Source organism: Camelus ferus, chromosome 18 (genome assembly GCF_009834535.1).
Source record: "Camelus ferus isolate YT-003-E chromosome 18, BCGSAC_Cfer_1.0, whole genome shotgun sequence".
NCBI classification, from domain to species: Eukaryota; Metazoa; Chordata; class Mammalia; order Artiodactyla; family Camelidae; genus Camelus; species Camelus ferus.
Window position 1 is genome coordinate 8918926 of NC_045713.1, and position 23076 is coordinate 8942001.

General features: G+C 50.5%; 1 protein-coding gene across 1 annotated transcript in view; it reads right to left on the reverse strand.

Annotated features, from left to right (window-relative positions):
* LOC116657647 (proline-rich protein 36-like) overlaps positions 1 to 23076 on the reverse strand; it is a 38889-nt gene that overhangs the window by 10088 nt on the left and 5725 nt on the right. The window contains exon 3 of the mRNA XM_032461045.1: positions 1177 to 1210. Within this exon, the coding sequence (XP_032316936.1) occupies positions 1177 to 1210 (34 nt within the window). The remainder of the gene's footprint in view (positions 1 to 1176; positions 1211 to 23076) is intronic.

A 23076-nucleotide genomic window follows, 5' to 3' on the forward strand; every position in this document is an offset into this window, starting at 1 on the left:
TCAACAAGAACGAGTCCTTTCCTGGGCTGGGCTGGGCCTGGCACCTGGCTTCCCCCAGGGCCACTCCTGTCTGTTTGTGAGACGTGGCATTTGGAAGCCAAAAGCCTGGGTTCAGACCAGGCTCTGCCACTTGTGACCACGTGACCTCACAAAACCACTGACCTCTCTGTGTCTCAGGGAGATGCTGGCCCCTGCCCCTCCCCCACTGCACTGGGCCCCCAACAGTGTCAGAGGGCACTTGGGACCAGAGGCTACACGTACCCTGGTGGTCTTATCTGTTACCCGCTGGCCTGATAACACCGCTGATAGCAAACCACCACCGCACACACATTACTGCGACCGGTGTGGATCTGCTGATTTCAGCCCACCCACGTGTCTGGGGAGGCTGGTGGGGACGGGGGTGCAGGGGGGATAGCTCTGCTCCAGGTGACCCTCATCCTTCAGCACACTGGTCCAGCTGACAGCCGAGAGAGCAAGCCGCCCCCACCCTCTGCAGTCACAGCAAGTCGCATGGCTGAGCTCAAAGTCGAGGGGTAGATGTGTCACCCCACCCACAGGGGCAAAGGCAGGGACACAGGCAAGAAGAATTAGGATCATCTGAGAACAGAAGCCAAACAAGTGGCTGAGCCCCACGCGTCCTCCCTCCAGGGCGGACCACAGAGTACAAGAAGCAGAAAGTCTGAGATTCCTGAAGTTTCATTCATTCATTCATTCATTCATTCATTCATTCAACATACAGCGGCAGAGCGCCTACTGCATACCAGACAGGCTGGGGACACCAGCAAACCTGCCCCGCCCTTCGGAGCGTACCAATCACAGCCCCAGCAGGAGAGGGGTGGCACCCCGGACAGGGCAATGCCAAGGGGTTTGCCTAAAAAGGGCTGCTTCCAGAGAGCGGGTGCGGGGGCCCTCGAGGGACAGTGGCAGCCTAGCGGGCAGCACACCTCGGCCCCGGGGGCGAGGGGCGGCGCTGGAGGAGAGGGATCGTGCAGAGAGCCCGCCGGGGCCCCGCAGAGGGGGCCTGCAGTGGGGACCGCCAGCCTGGGGCGATCCCACAGAGGGAGCGGGGATGAGTGCCCAAGCCCAGGGCCCCTCCCTGCCTTTCGTCCCCTGCGGGGCTCACCGCTGGCTGAACCACTGACCCAGACGCCCGGAGAGCACAAAGCCACCACTTACCTTGTGGAGCAAGAGACTTGTCCTCGCTCGAGACCTAGAAGGACAAACAGGAGTTGGCACGTTGGCTGGGTAGGTGGGCGCAGGCCAGGGACCTCCTCCCGGAGGAACCTGGAGGACCCTGCAGGGACCAAGGCAGCCCAGCCCAGCCTCTAGCCCGAGAGGCCAGGAGGTGCAGCTGGAGGCCAGAGCCGGGGTCATGGCGGGCTGGGGACTGGGCCGGGGCGGGGCGGGGGTCCTCTGAGCCAGGCTCGGATGGTCTGTCTCGCAAGTGTAAAGGAGCTGGAGTTGGGCTGAGGACCATGGGGGCCCCTGACGGCATTTTATAGAATAATAACAAGTATTGATTTTTTCCTTATCTCAAAAGGAACCCCTTATTACGTGAACTTTAGAAAACAGCTAAACATAAAGAAGAACACAGAAAGCTCTCGATCTCACCCCTCGAGATCATCATGGTTAATACTCTGTTATCTGCCCTTCCAGGCCTCTCTCTCTATAAATGCGGCCGCCTTGGGCTTATACACAACCACCACACGTGCAGAGAAGCACCTCCTTACCTTCTGCAACTGCAGACCATCCTCTGGGGCCTCCGTTGCCCTTGATGGGGGTCAGGGGCGGTGCACAGGGAGGGGACACACGACAGTATGTTTCTGGGTCCAGTGGGGAAGACAGCATGGACGATGCACAGGAGAGAGAGGGGCAGTCGCAGGAACGCGTCTCTGTAAGAAGGGGCTAGGTGCGCTCGGAACGGAGTGGGTGGGCTTGGCTAGCACCGCGGACAGCTGGCCCACCTGCTTCCAAGCGAGGACCGCCGCGGGGGTGGGGGCAATGGCAGAGCCTGAGAGGGTTCTCCTTCGATCACGGCCACCTTCTCGGCATCTTTTCTCACTCCACTACATTGCCTTTTTGTTCTACTTTCTGGGAGGTTTCTTTAAAAATCTGACATAATTATAGAGTCACAGAAGACACAAAACAGCACATGGAGTCACTCACCTTCCTGCAGTGGTAACACTGCGCGCGCCTGTAGCCCAGCACCCACACCAGGAAGCTGTCTGACGCATCAGTACAATGGCGGTAACTAGACTACAGGTCCCGGGTTTTCAGCAGCTTTCATGTGCACTCACTTGTGCACGTGTGAAGTCTCTGCAGCTTCACCCACCATGTGCAGGCGTGTGTAACCACCACCACCACCAGTCAAGATACAGAGCTGCCCCCCCGCCAAAAAGACCTCCCTCGTGGTGCCGTTCACAGCCGCCCTGCTCCCAGCTCCACCCCGTCCCCTGGCACCACTAATCTGTCCTCTCTCCCTGTCCTTTTGAGAATGTCATATAAATGAAGCATACAATATGTAATCTTTCGATACTGGCTTTTTTCATTCTGCATCATTTCCTTGAGAACCACCCAAGGTGTCACTGTATTTACAGTTTGCTCCTTTCATTGCTGGAGTATCCTGTTGTGTGGCTAATACACCAAAGTCTGTCTGCCATTCACCCACTGAAGGCCATCTGGGCGGTTTTCAGTTTAGGGAGTTACAAATACAGCTGCTGTGGAAGTCCTCGTGTAGGGTTTGCACGTGAACTTCAGCTCTCCTTTCTCTGGGGTAAGTGCTCTGAAGTGCGACTGCTGGGCCGCGTGTCAGCGCACGCTTAGCACTGGGAGGGACTGCTCAACTGTCTTCAGAGCGACTGCACCATTTACATTCCCACCAGCAATGGACGGGAGACGCAACTTCTCCACACCTTCACCAACATTCGGTATTATTGCTATTTTAAAATTTTGGTTGTTCAAACGGTGCACAGTGATACCTCACTGCGGTTTTAATTTGTATTTCCCTAATGTCTAATGCTGCCGAATGTCTTTTCATGTGCTTACTTGCTACTGGCCTCTCCACTGATGAAACATTTCCTCATTTTTTACCTGTGTTCTGAATGTTTTGTTTTTACTGAGTTTTGAGAGTTCTTCCCATTTTCTAGGTACAAGACCTCTGTCAGATATGTGGTTTGCAAACATCTTCTCCCAGCCTATAGCTTGTTTTTCCATCCTCTTAATGGTCCTTCCCAATGCAAAATTTTTTTATTTTGTTGAAGTCAAATTCATTATTTCATTTCGTAGATTGAGCTTCTGGTGTCATATTTAAGAACTCCCTGTCTGGCCCTGCTAGGTGTTCTTTTAGAAGCTCTATAGTTTTACGTTCTACATTTAAACTCATACCCTATTTTGATTTAATTTCTGTGTAAGATGCAAAGTCTAGGGCAAAGGCCCGGGGTTCGGAGCTTTCTGCTGGCTTGCCTTTGCCTGTGGCTGTCCAGTTGCTCTGACACTACTTGTTGAAAGACGACCCTGCTTCATCGGGCGGCTTTCGCCCCTTTGTAAAACTCCGGTGCGGTGTGCTTGTGGGGGCCTCTGTTCTGTGCTGCCACTCAGTGTACTTTACCCTTTCACCGGCGTCACGCTGCCTTAATGACTGCAGCTAAGCAGTGACGCTGACTAGAGTGGCCTCTCCCGCTTTATGCCTCTTTTTCAAAATCATTTTAGCTATTTTAGTTCCTTTGCTTTTCTATATAAACTTTAGAATAGGCCTGTCTGTATTTACCAAACATTTCACTGGGTTTATAACAGTAATTACGATAAAGCTATAGACAAATTCCAACAGAAGCTATATTGAGTCTTCCAATTCATGAATATGGTCTAATTATTTGAATATTCTTTACTTTTTTATCAGCATTTTGTTATTTTCAGCCTACAGACCCAATTCATACCTAAGGTTTTTTTAAGAAATTATAAATGGTGCTGTATTTTATTTTATTACTATTTTTAACTTTTGTATTTTATTTTTGGCAGGGGAGGCAGGTAATTAGGTTTTCTTATTTATTTTGAGAGGCGGTACTGGGGATTGAACCCAGGACCTTGTGAATGCCAAGCATGTGCTCCACCAGTTGAGCTACACCCTCCCCCAATGGTGCTGTATTTTAAATTTCAGTTTCCATGTGTTCATTGCCAGTGTGTAGAAATGTGATTTTTAAAATTTATTTACTTATTTGCAGTATCATAGTTTTTAACTGCAGTAGAGTTGAGGTACAATATTGCATGTCACACGCACACAATATCGTGAGTCCCAGTTTTTAAGGCTACACGTACTCCATCTACAGTCGCTGCGCAGTCCTGGCTCCACCCCACGTCGCAGGCGCAGCCCTGGCTCCACCCCACGTCGCACGCGCAGCCCTGGCTCCACCCCACGTCGCACGCGCAGCCTCGCGCTCACTTCACGCCTGACGGTGCGCGCCGCCTCCCCCGCCCCCACGCTCCGCACTGGGCACCTCTTGCTCCTTCTCTGCATCGGCGAGTCTGCTTCTTTTCTGTGACACTCACTAGTTTGTCGTATTTTTTAGATTCCACATGTAAGTGATGCCTTACAGTATCTGTCTTTCTCTGTCTGACTTATTTCACTCAGCCTGATGCCCTCCGAGTCCGTCCATGCTGTACGCCAGAAACTACCACAACATTTTAAATCAACTGTATTTCAATTAAAAAAGCAAACAAACAAACAAACAACCCATTTAACATACGGGTAGAAGGACTGAACAGACATTTTTCCCAAAGAGGAAACGCAGATGGCCAACAGGAACATGAAAACCTGCTCAACACCACTCATGCCAGGGAAATGCTGATCAAAACCACAATGAGACACCATCTCACACCTGTCAGAGTGGCTGTCACCAAAAAGCACGCAAATAACAGATGCCGGCAGGGAGGTGGGGAAAAGGGAACCCCGGTACGCTGCTGATGGGAACGCAAACCGGCGCAGCCACCATGGAAAACAACATGGAGGTTTCTCAAAACCCTAAAAATAGAACCGCCACATGGCCCAGCAATTCCATTCCTGGGCATATACCCAAGAAACAAAAACATTAATTCAAAGAGAGACATACACCCTGCTATCAGCTGCAACATTATTTATAATTGCCAAGATACGGACGCGTCCTAAGTGCACATCAGGAGATGAGTGGAAGAAGACGCAGCGTGAATACGCAGTGGAATGCACCTCATCCGCAAAAAAGAAGTTTGCCACTGAGGCCCTTCTTTCCCCTTTTTTAACGTGGCTGGTTTCTGTATGTTGGTCTTGTTCACCGCAACCCTGATGAGCTCACTTGTAATAACATCTCCTTTTGTGCCTGATAATTTTTTCTCTGAAGTGTGTTTTATCTGGTATTAATATATCCATGTCTGATTTTTAAAAATTAATGGTTGCATGGTTTTCTCTCATCGTTCTTTTACTCTCAACCTACCTACGCAGTGCATTTGCAGTGAGTGTCCTTAGGCAGCTTATAGTTGGGTGATTTTTTTCTCCGTCTTTTAATTGATGCATTTAGACCATTTCCACTTGTGATTATTGATGTGTTAGGCTGACATTTTACTGTTTGTCTTCTTTTTGTTCCCTCTGTCTCCCTGTTCCTAGCCTTCATGTAGGTTATTTGAACACTTTAAATAATTCCATTTAATCACTCTCTGATGCTTGAGTGTATCTCACTGTCGAGCGTTCTCAGCGACAGCTGCCTCTGGACATGACAGTACCCGTTCAAGCTCAGCACGGCCTCCTGGTGTCCACACGCTGTCACTTCGAGCGGCGTGCATAAAACGTGCTTCCATTTAGGTCCTTGACTGCCCCTTCCTTTCAGAATGTAACTGTCCTAAGTATCTCCTCCACGCGCATTGAACACTGTGTCAAATTGGGGCTACACTTTTTGCATCAAGCATCAAATGTAGTTTTTTAAGCCCACATGGCAAAGGCCGGTCTGCACCACACAGAGCCTCTGGCTTCCCCTCCACGTCGCCCTTCCCTCCTTCCTCGCGCTGCACGCCCCCTTCTGCCAATTCTTTTTTCTGCCTGGAGCACTTCTTTTAGGTAATTATTTAAAAATCCGCTGGTGACAAATTCTCCCAGTTTTCCTTCACCTGAGAATATCTTTATTTCCTCTAAATTCCTTAAGGTTACTTTTGCTGGACACAGAATTCACAGGGGACAACTACTCTACGTCACCATTTGAAAGCCCCGCCTTCTGGCATCCAGGGTCTCAGAGCAGGAATCTGACGCTGTTCAGCGTGTTGCTTTTCAAGGTTTTGTGTGTGTCTAGTTTTTGGAAGTTTAATTATGACATAGCTCAGGAAGGATTCTTTTTCTATTTTGGAGTTTGCTCAGCATCTTATAAGTTTAGGCCTTTCACCAAATTTGGGACGCTTTTAGACATTCAAACATTTTTTTTCAAGCCACTGAAAATGACGAAGTATCCTTGTTCAATCACAAACCTTTGGGAGGCAACCGAGAGCCAGGGCAGGCCGAACAGCAAAAGCTACCTCCCACACAAGGCCACTCCTTCAAGACCGGAGACGTGGCTGTTTTACCTAATGCACTGAAGCCAACACACAGAGTCAAGTAAAATGAAGAAACAGAAAAATATATTCCAAATGAAAGACTATAAAAACCTCAAAAAAAAGACCTTAATGAAACAGAGATAAGTGATTTACCTAAAAAGAGTTCAAAATAACAGTCATAAAGATGCTCACATGCTCCCCAAGCTCAGAAGAGTGGTGAACACAGTGAGGACGTCAACACAGAGACAGTAAATAAAAGAAAGCAGCAGACAGGAGCCACAGAACCAAAGGTCACAACCGAGCCGCCAAGCGCGACAGAGGCGGCCAGCACGCAGGCCAGAGGACGCCGAGGGAAGGCTCGGTGAGCCTGAAGGCACAGCAGGGACACGCACCCAACCAGAGCAGCAAAAACACAAAGAAGAAAGAGAGTGAAGATAGTTCACGGGACTAATGAGACAACACCAAACAGACCCACATCCAGTTCTGGGGGCTGAAGGAGGAGAAGGCAGAGAAAGGGGCAGGACGCACGCTGGAAGGCACGCTGGCTGTGCACCTCCTAACCTGGGGAAGGGAAGAGCCATTCAGATCCAGGAATCCCAACAAGCTCCAAATAAGATAAAGCTAAAGAGACCTACACCAAAATACATTATGCTTAAAATGCCCAAATTAAAGACAAGGAGAGAATCCTACATACATTATGAGGAAAATAGCTTGCTACCCTGATGGCCACGACACTACCAGCAGATTTCTTGGCAGAAACTTTACAGGCAGAGGCAGTGGCGTGACGTATTCAGAGTGCTGAAAGAACACTCCACCTGGAAAAGCTGCCATTCAGGACTGCGTGAGGGAGAGAGAGTTCCGGGTAGAGGAAGCGGAAGGAGGGCCCCACTATTAGACCAGCCTCACGCAAAATGCTAAGCCAATGCCTCTGAGCTGAAACAAAAGGTCAATAATTAGTAACAGGAAAACATCTGGGAGCCTAAAGCTCACTGGTGAAGTCAATATGCAGTGAAACTCGTAATAATCTAATGTTGTAAAGACAGTAGATTAATCACTTATACAGCTAGTATGAAGGTTAACATACAAAAGCAGCAAAAATAACTCTCACTACAGTAATTTGTCAAGGGACACACAAGATAAAAAGATACAAATTATGACATCAAAAACATAAAGCATGGTGTTGGGGTGGGGGAGTGAATGCATTCAAAAGCTCTACATTTTCAAACTTAAATTGTTATCAACTTAAAATAGACTGTTATAAATATAAGTTGTTTTATGTAAGCCTCATGGTAACTACAAAGCAAAAACCTAAAGTGAATACACAAGAGATAAAAGCAAAGAAATCTAAGCACAAGACTACAGAGAATCAAATCGCAAAAGAGAGCGAGAGGAGAAGGCAGGAACAGGAACTATAAGCCTGCCAGAACGCAATTAACAAAAAGGTAAGAGGTGTAAACCTACCAGTCACCACTTTAAACGTAAACAGACCAGTCAGAAAACAGAGTGGCCGACTGGACAGAAGAAGGGGGCACGTCTACATGCTGCCCGTACGACACTCACTGCTGCTGTCAGTGACACACAGACTGAAAGGGAAGGGGTGGAGACGGATACTCCATGCGGATGGAAACCAAAGGAAATGCAAGAACGCTTACTGACATTAGAGAAAGTACACATTAAGACAAAGATTGTATAGGAGAGACAAAAAAGGTCGTTACGTGATGATAAAGGGGTCACCTCAATAAGAGAATTTAAAATTTACAAATATTTATGCACCCAACATAGGAGCACCTAAACATAAAAAACAAATATTAACAAACCTATAGGGAGAAACAGACAACAAACCAAGAACAGTACAGAACGTTAACAATTCACTTTCGCCCATGGACAGATCATCCAGACGCTCAGTACGGAAGTACTGGACCCAATGATACATTAGACCAGATGGGCTTGACAGACAAATGCAGGAGATTCCAGCCCAAAGCAACAGAATATACATTCTTCCCAAGTACACATGGAACATTCTCCTGGATAGAGCATATATTAGGCCACAAAATAAGTCTTAATAAATTTAAGACAGTAAACAGAAATTTCAAACATTTTTTCCTACCACGATATGAAACTAGAAATCAATTACAAGAAGAAAACTGGAAAAATAACAAATATATGGAGATTAAACAACATGCTGCTGAAGAACCAGTGGGTTAAGAAATCAGAAGAAAAGTGTTAAATACCTCGAAACAATGAAAACAGAGACACAACACAAAATTCATGGGGTACAGCCACAGCAGTTCTAAGAAGGACGTTCACGGCAACAAACGCTCACATCAAGAGGTAAGAAAAATCTCAAACTACCTTACTTTACACCTCAAGCAACTAGAAAAAAAGAACAAAGCCCAAAGCTGGTAGAAGGAAGGAAATAACAAAAGTCAGAGGAGAAACAAACGAAATAGAGACTAAAAGGCAATAGAAAAGATCAATGAAACTAAGAGCTGGTTTTTGATGATGAATTGGCAAACCTTTAGCTGGGCTCACCAAGGAAAGCAAGAGGACTCTAAATCAGAAACGAAAAAGATGTTGCAACCAACATCACAGAAATGCAAAGGATCATAAAAGACTACTATGAACAATTATATGGCAACAAGGTGGATAACCTAAAAGAAATGGATAAATTCCTACAAACATGCAACCTCTCAAGACTGAATTGTAAACAGAAGATCTGAACAGACTAAGTAATACTAAAGCGATTGAGTCAGTAATCAAAAGCCTCCCAACAAACAAAAGTCCAGTGGCAAGTGACTTCACTGGTGAATGTTATCAAACATTCAAAAAAGATTTAATATCCATCCTTCTCAACACTTTCAAAAATTTGAAGAGGGGGAAATACTTCCAAACTCATTTTACAAGGCCAGCATTACCCTGATACCAAAACCAAAGATGCCACAAGGAAATTACAAGACAATATTCCTGATGAAATAGATGCAAACATCCTCAACAAAATATTAGTAAACTGAATCCAACAATGCAGTAAAAGGATTATACGCCACGATCAAGTGCGACCTATTCCAGGGATGCAAGGATGGCTCAACATCTTCAAATCAATCCATGTGCTACATACACCACACTAACAAACTGAAGAATAAAGGTCATATGATCATCTCAACAGATGCAGAAAACACATTAGACAAAATTCAACATCCATTTATGATCAAAACTCTCAACAAAGTGGGTATAGAGGGAACATACAAAACATAATAAAGGCCTCATATGACAAGCCCACAACGAACATCATACTCCATGATGAAAAGCTGAAAGCTTTTCCTCCAAGATCAGGAACAAGACAAGGATGCCCACTCTTGCTACTTTCATTCAACATAGCATTAGAAGTTCTAGCCAGAGCAAGTTAGGCAAGAAAAAGAAAAAAGCATACAAATTGGAGAGGAAGAAGTAAAACTGTCACCTTTTGCAGATGACATGTTCCTATATGTACAAAACCCTACAGACACCACCCAAAATGGTGAGAGCCAGTATATGAGCTCAGTAAAGTTGCAGGATGTAGAAATCAAAATACAAAACTCTGTTGTGTTTTGATACACTAAGAATGGAAAATAATCCCACTTACAATTGCATAAAAAAGAACAGAAATAGCTCGGAATAATTTAACTAAGGAAGTGAAAGACCTGTGTACCGAAAGCTGTAAGACCTTGACGAAAGAACCTGAAGAAGACAAACAGATGGAGAGAGATTCCATGCTCATAGGTTGAAAGAACTAATATTGTTAAAAAGTCCATACTACCCAAAGTCATCTACAGATTCAATGCAACCCCTATCAAAATTTCAATTTTATTTTTTATAGAAATAGAACAAACAATTCTAAAATTTGTATGGAATCACAAAAGACACCAAATAGCCAAAGCAACCTTGAGAAAGAAGAGCAAAGCTGGAGGCATCACATACCCTGATTTCAAACTATATTACAAAGCTACAGTAATCAGAACATTATGGTATGGCATAAAAACAGATACACAGATCAAAGGAACAGAACAGAGAGCCCAGAAATAAATTTATGGTCAATTTATGGCAAAGGAGCCAAGAATATACAGTGGGGAAAGGATGGACTCTTCAATAAATAGTGTTGGGAAAACTATTTGGACAACATCATGCAAGAAAGAGAGAAAGAGAGAAAGAAAGAAAGGAAGAAAGGAAGAAAAGAAACTGAACCACCATCTTACACCACACACAAAAACTAACTCAAAATGGATTAAAGACTTGAGTGTAAGACCTGAAGCTATAAACCTCCTGGAAGAAACATAGGTGCTAAGTTCCTCGACATGGGTCTTGGTGATGATTTTTTGGATTTGACACCAAAAGCAAAGTCAACAAGAGCAAAAATAAGTAAGTGGGATGACATCAAACTAAAAAGCTGCTGCAAAGCTGAAGAAAACATCAACAAAATGAAAAGGCAACCTACCAAGTGGGAGAAAATACTGCAAATCATGTATCTGATAAAGGGTTAACACTCCAAACATATAAAGAACTCACACAGCTCAATAGCAAAAAAAAAAAAAAATCTTATTTAAAAATGGGGCAGGGATCATTAAAAAGTCCACAAACGATAAATGCTATGGAGAGTGTGTGGAGAAAAGGGAACCCTCCTACATTGTTGGTGGGAATGTAAATTGGTGCAGCCACTGTGGAAAACAGTATGCAGTTTCCTCAAAAAATGAAAATAGAATGACCATATGATCCAGCAATCTCACTTCTTGACATATATTCAAAGAAAATGAAAACACGAACTCAAAAAGATATGCCCCCCCCATGTTCACTGCAGCATTATTTACAGTAGTCAGGACACAGAAGCAACCTAATGACTGGATAAAGCAAGCATGGTATGTATACACACACTGGAATATTACTCAGCTGTTAAAAAGAAGGAAATCTTGCCATTTGTAACCCCATGGATGGACTTTGAGAGTATTACGCTAAGTGAAATAAGTCAGACAGAGAAAGACAGGCATGATCTCACTTATATGTAGAATCTGAAAAATAAACAAAATCACGCACATAGATACAGAGAACAGATTGGGGGATGCTGGTGGGGGCTGAGGAAAAGGGTGGAGGTGGTCAAAAGGTAAAACCTTCCAGTTATGAAATAAGTCTTGGGAATGTTATGAACGGCATGGTGACTACAGTTAATAACGCTGCAATGCATATTTGAAAGTTGCTAAGAGAATCATCTTCAAAGTCGTCATCACAAGAAAAAGAACTTGTAACTATGTGGTGACGGACGTTTACTAGACTTACCGTGGTGCTCATTTTGCTGTGTGTAAACATCGGATCATTACGTTGGACACCTGAACCTAATACAGTGCCAATTACATCACAATTAAAAAAAAAAGAAAAATATTTTTTCCCTGCTGACACAAATATTCGAACTTTTGTTATTTTCCCACAGTTTCCTAAGGGTCTGTCTGTTTCCAGTCTGCCTTCTCTGTCGTCCAGATCTGGGAACTTCACAACGCATCTGTGAGTTCACCGATTCCTTCCTCTGTTGTCCCCAGCCAACAATTCAGCCTTTCCAGGGAACTTCTGGTTTTTGTCCTTGCGTTTTTCAGTTCTATACTTTCCCCTCGATTCTTTCCTCGCTGAGCCCTGCCTTTTCGTCTGCTTCAAGAGTACACGTTCATCACGGTTTGTGGAGGCAGGCCTTGCAGGCTGCTCTGAAACGTCCGCCAGGTGGTGCGGCGTCTGAGCCACCGTGGTGCTGGTGTGTGCTGGTTGCTTCTTTCTCATCAAGTTGTGATCATTCTGGCTCTTGGGATGACAAAGGATTTTTTTTTTAATTGTATGTATATCATTTTTGATTTTTGAAAGTTTCTTTTTAGCATACAAAGAGCAGTGATATTCAGAACCCTTAATGACTGGAAGAGCATGGAACTGGCCAACCAAAAACACGACAGCCCACTCAGACGCATGGATGCTGACTGCAAGCCAGCAGGCTGCCCGTGGCAGCGGGTAAAACCTGACTAGCCGCAGTGGAAAAGCTTCCTTCTGAACTCTCTGAAAACGTTAACTATAATTTTAATTTGAAATGGGCTCCTTCGATGCTTGCATTGGTTTCTGCCGTTAGATAATTCCTCGGATGGCTGGGGGGTCTTGGCTCTCTGTTTATACTTAAGAGTGATGCCTGCACCAGGAATGGTGAACTGACATCAATAAAAAGAGTGAAAAGAAGTGGTGCCTTGACAAACTCGCTGGGATCTTCGTGCCCAGGCAGGGCATGCCAATCTGGGGGCCATGCAGGATGACCTGGCAGGATGCTTTTGTTGCGAGACACCGGCTACCAGCACACAGATCTTTCATCTTGGGCCAGTTTCTCCAAAACGTGCCCCTCCCATCTCTTGAGTGCTCACACCCAGGAAGAAACGCGCCAGGAGTCTGCCTGCTCCTTAAGAGCGCCTTCACTTAATCTCTGTTTTCAAGAAAGTGTCCTTCCCTGCAGCCTTGCCTGGCGTCCCTAAGCCCAGGTCTCTGTGGTTCCTCCTCTCCTGGGACTGAATTTCTAAACGTGAGGGACAGTCTCCTGGTCGCTTTGCTTCTTCGTCTGACAATTAGTGAGCCCTGCTGATCTTCAGCCCTGGTATGTGCACAGTGCGCAACGAATTCTCTTCTCTCCCAGGCGTCTAGAACGTACCAGCTGTGAACCATCCTTGAGAAACGTGAGAAACAGACACTCGGAAGGCACTTTCTGTAGGATGTCATTCCACCCTGCAACTTTAGTTGCGAAAGGCTGATGGAGCTTGTCCTGTCTGGAGGCAAGGGCCTGGCTTTGGCACCCGGAGTCTGTCGGGCACTGGTCACCAGCTGCCCGGGGGGAGGAGGCACAATCCCGAGCCCCACCGCGAGGGGCGGTGCAGATCAGACGCCCGCCGGGCTTTCCCTCCGAGAAGGCGGCAGGCGTGGGCGCTGGCAGTGGCCCGGCTGCAGCTGGAGTAGGGCGGGTGGGGAGGAAGTGCCAGCAGCATTGGGTCGGGGCCGGCGGTGTCCGGCGTGGATCGCCCCTTGCCCCATCCCCTGCACTGACCTCTCATGTTAGATCTGTCTCCTCCCTCACAGCTTCTCCTGGACTTGGGCGGGCAGTAACTGCTGCAAACACTTACTTGGGGGGGGGGGGCGCAGCGGTTCGCGAGCCCACAGTGACACTCACCATCTCCTCCATCCCCCCCCTCCCACCTGTCCTGGACCCCCAGAGCCTCAACCAGCACGTAAGCCGGTCCACATGGCTCCCCCAGGGGGTGACTCAGACCCTCAGCCCTGAGCGGGCTGGGCCTCTGGTTATAATATGTTGTCGGGCCACCACTGCTTAAAATTCTCATTACATTAAAGCTGGACAGGGTAATAATGATCCATCAGTGCCCACTGGAGGGAAGTTTTGAGAGCGTAACCCCTCAGTGCCCCACGGTTAGACGCCCAGTCTGCCCTGGGAAGAGTGGGCTGCCCAGACCTGTGGCCTGCACCGGGGTGCGGCTCCCTGCAGACAGCGTGGCCTCACTCCTGGGCTCAGCTCCTGGTCTCTCCGTGATTCCGCGTTGCAGGCGGCCTGGTGCTCGTTCGTAGATCATGTCCACCTACCACGGACGCCTTGAGCACACGGGATCTGCCGGGTCCGATGGCCCAAGTGGCCAGACCCCTTGCACCACTGCCCAGAGCTATTTCAGGGTCCCCACGTGAAGCCCCACTTAAAACGGGCAGCTTTCCATGTCACTTGTCAGAACAGTGTCCCCGTGCAGAACAGGCCGCCTCTCCAAGCAGTGAAGCCCATGCCGCTTTCCTCGTGGTAGAAGGTTCCAGAGGCAATCACCTTATCCAGTAGGGCACATCCCGCATGCCCTGACCACTGGGCCTCCTCCTCCAGTGTGACCTGGTAGACCCCCTCCACTTTCTGGAACACATGTCTGCCCATAGCTCTCAGCCTATTTGCTACCTCTTGTTTCTCAAGTCCAACTAGCGTGATGCTCTGTGGAATGTCCAGGACCCGCAAGTCCCTTCCAGCTGTGCTGGGTCAGAGTGCAGGAAAGTCTAGTGTCGTCCACCCAGTGGACCGGAACCGCTCTGAGTCCTCCCTGCAGAAGGGCACTTAGAAGGACGTACTGACCACGTGAGAGCCGTGAGCTGTGGCCCAGAGGCTGCATCTGTCCGTTCTCGTGATCACAGCAGACACTTCAGAGCAGCTGCCACTGGGGTTTCTGCTTGACTGAGTCTGCAGTGGCCACAGTCGTCCACCGCGGCCCATCTGGTCCTGCAGAGCCAGGTGAGCGCAGGAAATGGGACACCACGGGAATACGCAGCTGCACCCTTTGAGTCTGAGGGCAGTCAGGATTTCCTCCACCCCACCCGGGATGTGATGTCCTTTTTGACCGTCTTGGCCAAGGGATCCGGCTTCACAGGCCTCCACTGGCCTTTCTTCCTCCGATAACTCTCATTCCACAGGCCAAGGTCCCGGTCCGCATGCTCATCCAGCCTGTCCCAATGACTCACTCAGAAACCTGGAAATGACCCCCTGGACCAGAGTGATGGGCTGAATTTTGTCCCCCCAGCTGCCATGCGGCAGCCCTGACCCCCAGGACCTCAGGAGGTGACTGTATTTGGAAATGGAGCCTTTAAGGAGGGAACTGAGGTAAAATCAGGTCATTAGGACGGGCGCCAATTCAGTATGACTGATGTCCTTGTAAGAAGAGATTAGGATTCAGACAGAGGGAAAAAGCTCGTACAGACGCGGGGAGGAGACAGCATCTACACGGCGAGGAGAGGCCCTGCGAGAAACCAGCCAGCCGCCAACGCCTCGGCCGTGGGTCCCAGCCTCCAGATTTGGGAGGAGACACGTTTCTGCTGCCTAAGCCGCCCGGCTGTGCTGTCTGCAGGGCAGCCCAGCAGACGGGGGCGGCCAGGACTCCGCCTGCGCCCAGCCCTTGGGTCCCGGGGGACCAGCGTCTCGAAAGATCCTTATCTTCCCCAGAGGACTGCTACCTGGGTAAACGGCATGGGTCCTGTGGGACAGGCTGTGGTGTCCCAGGGCCCTCTCCTCTCTACCTCGCGGATTCTGGGTCTGACAGTGGCTCAGGGTGGGACCTGGCCAAGCGACCTGACTGCCCCATCCTCTCGCCTTACACTGAAGTCCACCACGACTGGCCCTCCAGCTTCTGCCCACAGATCTGATCATTACAGGGGCCCCTGCACCTCCCAGCCCCCAGCGATACCCCCAATCTCCTCCATGTGCACCCCAGGACACCCCGCAGACCAAAGCCTGGGTAGCCGCATGGCAACAGCATCCTGGAGACGCACGCTCCACCCGTGACCAGGGAGGGGTCCCTTTGTCATCTGCCTGGTGGGTGACCCAGTGCCGGCACCTCCCCCTTCACCACTGCAGGGCCACCTCCAGTGCTAACGGCTTCAGGTCGGGTCTCTAGAAGCAGAGCCTGAAGCAGGACCTCTCAGCACATCATAAAGGGGTGTCCCCGGAGGGACCTGAGGGCAGCAGGGGAGGGGAGGGGAGGCAGTTACACCAGGGTGTGGCTTCACCAGGACCGCAGCCTCTGCCTGATGCCACGGGAGCTCTGAAGCATGAATGGTATCGCAGGGTCTGTCCTGCCCTGTGACAAGGGAGCAGGGAGTCTGAACCCTGCAACCGTCAGGAACTGGCCACGAGCCACAGCAGCCCAAATCTCAGGGGCCATCCGCCGGACGAGGCTGCAGGTGAGAGGTTTAGCGTCATTACCCGCAGCAGCTCTGGGGTGGCACACAGACAGGTGGCCAGGAAGGCCCAAAGGGGCCTGGGGGGGCGCCTACGGCACCTGCCCCCTCCACCCAGAAGCGGCTCCAGTTTACATGACCTTGTGACTGGTGTGACTTGAAGACGTTCTGAATGCTTCTTTAGCGAATTATACCCATCTTTATTTCTTTATAAGATTCTACTGTTTTTGCAAGAATACATTCGTCTTTTTAGCAAAATATACCCATCTTTTCCTCTTTATAAGATTCTATTCTTTTTATAACTCTGTTCTCTTTACAAGAATATATCCATCGTGTTAACATAATATACCCATCTTTTTCTCTTTATAAGATTTTGTTTTTACAAGAATGCTCACAACAACAGCTGAAGGGACAAATGGTGACGTGGCCCTGGAACTGCAGACCGCGCAGCACAGAGTCAGGGTGCCGGGGTGTCCAGACACAGGACAGCCCGCGTGGACCTGTAGCCACCACGCGGCACAAAGCAAGGCTCCCGCATGGCCTGCTTCCCGCAGGTTCTGCTTCCCGCAGGTTCTGCTTCTGTGACGCCGTGACTTGGAGCCACCCCCGATCTAAAACAATCCCCTATCTTCTTTCGGTTTTCAATGTATCTTTTTATCTTAAGTATTTAAGACTCTGGCGTTTACTCTGCCCGGAATAGGAAGCAGGAGCTTGGAACACTGCTCCTGGTGGTCGACCAGATGCTCCACACCGTTGCCGCGCCGCGCCTGGCAGCACTGACTTGAGTGCCTGCCTCCCCTCGTGTCTGTCTCCCACCTGACGCCCTGCCACTGGCGGGTCTGCCTCGCCCCCAGACTCACGCTGGGTTAGTGAGCATGGGGATGCGGTGCTGTAGCTCACAGGGCAAGCCCCTTCATTATTCTTCCCTATTTTCAAATTCTCCTCGGCCATCCTCACCCTACACTCGTCCAGAGGAACGCCAGGATCACTGAACCCTATTCCAGGAGCTGGGCCGGGCTTTTGTGCGGGGCTGCTTTACATTCAGACTGACTTGGAGGAGAACTGCATCCTCACAGCATCAGGTCTCCTGCTGCAGCGACATCACCGCTCTCTCCTTTTATTCAAAGTCTTTTTTATAAGCCCTGGTGTCGAAGACATTTCTGTGTGTGTGAGACGGAGGGAGGGAGGGAGGGCCTGCCAGCAACCAGTTCCCGTCCCCTGTGCCCTCTTCTCAGGTCTGAGAGCCCCCTTTCCCGGGAGACACATATTCCGGGGTACTAGCCCTCCAGAGGGGTGGAAAACGAGACCCAATGCCACCCAATCAAAAGCCCCTGCCCCTGGCCACACTGGTCAGCTCGCTTCTCCAGGGCGGCCTGACGCACGGGTGCTGGGAGAGGAGGGCTTCCTTCCTCTGGAGTTGCTGGGTCTGAGGAACACAACAACAACATGGCGCTTGCTGAGCACTTCCACGTCCTGGGCGCTGTCTTCCGACGGTAACGAGAGCTGAAACATGCCAGTGCCACAATAACCCTACGCAGTGGAACGGAAGGGGAGGGGAATTCAAGGCATTTGATAACAGGCCGGACTCCCGTGCTGACCAGTCAAAAGGGACAGCCCCGCGGGGGTGGACCAGCTGCATTTACCCAGAAGGCAGGAGTCATCACCCAACCCTTTCAAAAATGATTTTTTTTTGAGGGGGAGGTAATTAGGTGTTTATTTTAACAGCGGTACTGGGGACTGAACCCAGGACCCTGCGCATGCTAAGCACGCTACCGCTGAGCTATACCCTCCCCCGTCGCCCGTCACACACGAGGAGGCCGGAGCACAGAGTGCCCGCACAGCGGGGCAGCAGCGGGCCTGCATTTCCTCCCCGATCTGGACAGGAGTCTGGGGGCCAGGGGTCATGCAGGACGGACCTTAATGGGAACCGGCCCGTGGCAGAGCGGGGTGATGAGCCCTGTGCCCTGCTGGAGGACAGCCACGCTCGTTCTGGGGGACGCACTGGGTACACTGGGCCTTGCCACTGCTGGGCCACACATGTGCCCAGAGCTGTAGGGTGTTCACTGCCTTTGGGGGACAGGGGCGCTTGGTCTCTATGAAGACCCCACCTCGGGCTGCTCCACCCCTCGCCCAGCCCCTCCCCACTTGCTGGATGTGAAGATGCAGGCTGGGGCCACCAGTCACGGGACAGGGGCACCTCTAGAAGCTGGAAAGGCCGGGAAATGGCTTCTCTCCTGGAGCCTCTGGGGGACACAGCCCAGCGGACACCTGGATTTCAGCCCCCGCAAGACCTAGTCCTGACCTCTGACCTGGCCTGTAGTAAATGTGTTGTTTTGAGCCACTCAGTTGCGGGAACTTGTTACAGCAGCTTTAAACCCGGCCTCCCGTGCTCCGGGGCTTACTTGAGGCTGCTGTTGAAACAGAGGGTAACAGCACAGGGAGGGGGCGGACTATGAGCCACGCGTGCCCCGGCCTGCGTGGAGTCACTGCGACATCCACACGCGTGGCTGCAGGGGCCGCCGGCGGCCCGGGAGCTCGTCCTCCGAACAACTTCGGGTAGAAAACGGCGTCTGTTAAAGACTAAGACACAAGGCCGTGCCCCCTGGGAGCCTGCACAGCGAGTCTGGCAGTGGGGCATGACAGAGGACCAAGCCCCGGGCGGCTTAGGCCACAGAAACGTCCGTTTCCTTGGCCGGCGGGTCCTCCAGGGGCCGTGAGGGGGGATCCACTCCAGGCCTCCCCCCACGCTGCTGGAGGTTTGCTGGCAGCCCTCGGGCTCTTTGGCTGGTGGGTGCGTCACCCCATCTCTGCCGTCACCTTCCCATGGCCTTCTCCCTGCACCCGGGGTCAGGGGCCCCCCCAAATGACCTCATCTTAACTCTGTCTGCAGAGACTCCTTGTAAATCAGGGCACATTCGCAGGCGCTGTTGTCAGGACATCACTGTCTTCCTGAGGGATAGGGGACACAATTCAGCCAGTAATATACATAGATCATTAACAGTCGGCCAGGAGGGTGTGTGGGTCAGCGGTGCCACTGGCATCACCAGGGGAGACAAGAAAGCAGATGGACCCTAATCAGCTTTGTCACTGATTTTAAATCCTCCACGGGGCGTACCCCTCCCCCACCCGCGGTGGCACCTGGAGGCCGGCGCTTCCCGGCACAGGGACGGATGCACGGATGAGCCACTGTCCCCGGAGAGCCCAGCAGCTTCCCCAGGAGGTGGTGGGAGAGGAGGGGTCCGTGGCTGCGTGGAGCGAGCTGCCCAGCAGACAGTCCGCATGGAGGCTGGGGAGCGCCGGCCAGTGCACCTGCTCCGTGTCTGCGCTGTGTCCGCCAAGAGCGACAGCAGAGATGCTCGGGAACGTCCACTCAAAAGTCGTACCCTTCCTCCCGCGAGACCCTCGGCATTTCCAACTTTGGGCCGTTATTTCCAATGGGTTCTTGGTCCGCGTGCTATTCCAAGGGTTAGTGCTGATACGCAAAACACGGTTCGTGTTGGAATTCGTTTCTACACTTATGTTTTAGCTCAGGTGCAGTAAAACTGAGTTTTTCTGACATACGATTCTGAGAATTTGACCAATACAGAGTCATGGGACCACCTCCCAAATCAGGGTGCCTGCTCCCTGGAGCTGGTCCCTGGAGTAACCCTTCCTGTCGCCCACCCGGGCTCCGCTGGGCTCCCAGGGCAGGACTGCTCTGTATCACAGAATCTCAGCTTCAGAGGCCACATCCCGTGAGCACGAGGAACTTGGGATTGCCCTGTGGTGTTGGTCGGTCCTTTCCGGTGCCGAGCGCTCTACTCCACTGTGTGGATGAACGCGGCTCACTCCCCTGTTCACCAGCTGAAGGACACGCGGGTGTCTCTGGCTTTGGCAATGAAGAGTAACGCTTCTAGAACATTCCTGGTACAGCTTTTTGAGTGACCACAATTTTTCAGTTTCCTAGGGTAGATGTTTCTGATGGGACAGACTAGCTTATAAGGTCATCGTACGCTTCAGAAACTGTGTTTAAGAACTTAAACGTAAGTTCGAGAGCTGTCATCCCAAGTGGTGGTGACACCTTGCTCTTCCCCGACGACACAGAAGAGGCGTGGCCTCACGACCGCCAGCTCCTGGTTTCACCATCTTACAAACAGGCAGGGCCGCCTCCCCGTCATTTCAGCCTGCGTCTCCCTAAGGGCTAACGTGCTTCGTTTTCATGTGCTTATTTACTGTCCACATTCTCTCTTTGCAAACACGTAGTTTGAAATATTTCACCCATTTGAAAATTTGGGGTTTTTTTATTGCTGGGTTTTGAGAATTTGGGTTCCAAGCTGTTTGTTAGAGATGTGATTTGCACAAATTTGTGATTTGTGTTCTCCTTTCTTGAAGTCTGAGTTATCTGTTCATTTTCTAAACAGTTTCACAGAGCTAACGTTCTTAACTTTGATTTGGTCCAATTCACCAATTTTTTTTTTTTTTTTTTTGGTATGGATTGTGGTTTTTGTGTCACAGCAAAGAACTCTGCCTGGTGGGGGAGGGTGTAGCTCAGTGGTAGAGCGCGTGCTTAGCACGCATGAGGTCCTGGGTTCAATCCCCAGTACCTCCACTAAAAATCAGAAACAAACACAAACCTAATTACCTCCCCCTTCAAAACAAAACAAAAAACCCCACCAAAAGCAAAAACAAAAAGAACTCAGCCTAAATCTGAGGTCACAGAGATTTTCTCATGTCGTTTCTTCCAAAAGTTATAGTTTCAGGTCTGGTATTTGGGCCTACTAACCAGTCTGATTTCATTTTCCTGTAGAATAGATCCAGGCTCTATAAACGTGTCACCAAACTTCAGAAGTGTGGGGCATGGTTCCTTTCTTCAAGGACTCTTTTCTGTGCTCATTTTCCTCTCCTCTTGGGGCTCCCGGGAGAGGAATGTCGGACATGGTGGCATCACCCTGCCAGTCTACCTTTTTTCTTTTTGGATTAAAACTATTTAGTACACACACAATAGCCTTAAAATACCTATGTAAATCACGACGTTTATTCTTTTCTGGAGGGGGGAGGAAATTAAGTTTTTATTTATTCTTAATGGAGGTGCTGGGGATCGAGCCCAGGATCTGGCGCGTGCCAAGCACGCGCTCCACCCCCGAGCTACACCCTCCCCGCCAGGCATGCTGTTTGGCAACAGAACACATGCCTGGGAGTCGGATGTGCTGTGTGTCCCCTCGGGCCACCCCCGGCCGCCAGAGCCGGCGGCGAGTCTGAAACGGCTTTTACCAGCATCAGTCTTTCCCAGTGTGCCGCCTGTGTGTGCGCTCACACCCACAGCCCTTACTCTGAAATTATTTTCCGACATAAAAATGGTGTCCCAGGACGCGTATTCTCCTACACCTTGCTCCGTTACCCCAGTTTTAAGATCCGCCTACTAGGGTGCGTGGCTGCAGTCCATTATCTTGCCCCGTGTGCTACGGTCCACGGCACCTCCGTATCCTTACTCACTGCGCTGCTGACGGAAACGCAGGTATTCCTAGTGCTTTGCTCCTGTGGACGGTGACGCTGCGCCCTCCTGCCTGGGCCCCTGCAGCACGTGCAAGACTTCCTCTCAGGGCAGCGCCCAGGAACGCAGCTGCCGGGCCAAGCGCTGCCGCGTCATCAACACGGCCGGGTGACTGAAACGAAATGCCAGAACAGCCGCACCACCTCGCACCCCTCCAAGCGCACACGTTGCAGCTGGCCTGCACCCCTGCCGCCACGGGGCGGTCTCGGGCTCCGTCAGTTTCGTCAGTCTAGCACGGACAAGGGGCGGCCCAGAGGCTCTCAGCTACCTCTCCCCACCACTGCTGGGTGGACGGTCCCTGGCCGCCCCGTCTGCTTTTCTACGAAAGCCTGTTCCTGCCTCTTTCCCCTTCTCCATGGGGTTGTCTTTGTTTGTTTTAATTTTAGAAGTTCCTCACCCTGAGTGCTAACCCTCCACTGGCTACGTGGGCTGCAAGTGTCTTCCAGGCTGGCCTGTCCTCACTGTCCCCGTGCTGTCTCTGGCTGGCCAGACGCTCTCGCCGCCGCTCTGGCCGGTGTGCCGATCCACTTCTCCGTCATGCTGGGCCTTGTCCTCTCTTCACATGTTGAGTATCACCCCTCCCCACCCCGCGGGGACAACCAGCTTTCCCAGCACCGTCTGCTGACCAGTCCATTTCCCAGCTGATCTGTAGACCCACCTTTGCCCCGTGTCACGCCTGCACGGGTGTAAGTCCAGCGCGCACGTCACTGCGCCCTGTCCCCGTGGTCGAGAATGCCGTCCCACCCGCAGCGGACTTCACGACCGATTCACGGCGTGTCTTACTGACTCCCGCCACCCAGGTCTTCTTCAAGACCCTCTGGCTGTTCTTGGTCCTCTGCCCTTTCACACCCCTTCTAGAACCAGGCTCTCCAGTCCCGGGAAACCCCCCCCGTGTGTTTCCCGTGACCTGCCACTCCTGGTGTCACTGAGGTTTCGGGGGGAAGGGAATCTCAGGCTCCACGTTTCTGGGCATTTTAAACACGAGTGGGTGTCATTTTCTCTTCTGAATGCTCTTCCTTCACCTACTGAGATGGACAGAGGTTTTCCTCCTTTATTCCGTTACCGTGGAGAAAGGCGCAAACACCCCTTCTGCCGTCAAGGCGCCCTTTCACTCGCAGGGACACACCAGCTGTGACGTGTTTTCTAACGCTCCGAGGTGCTTTGCTACAATTCTTCTTAGGATTTTGCAAGTGTGCTCATCAGAGACTGTCCTGAAGCTCCCTTTTTCTTACCCTCTCCTCTATTGGGGCGCAATG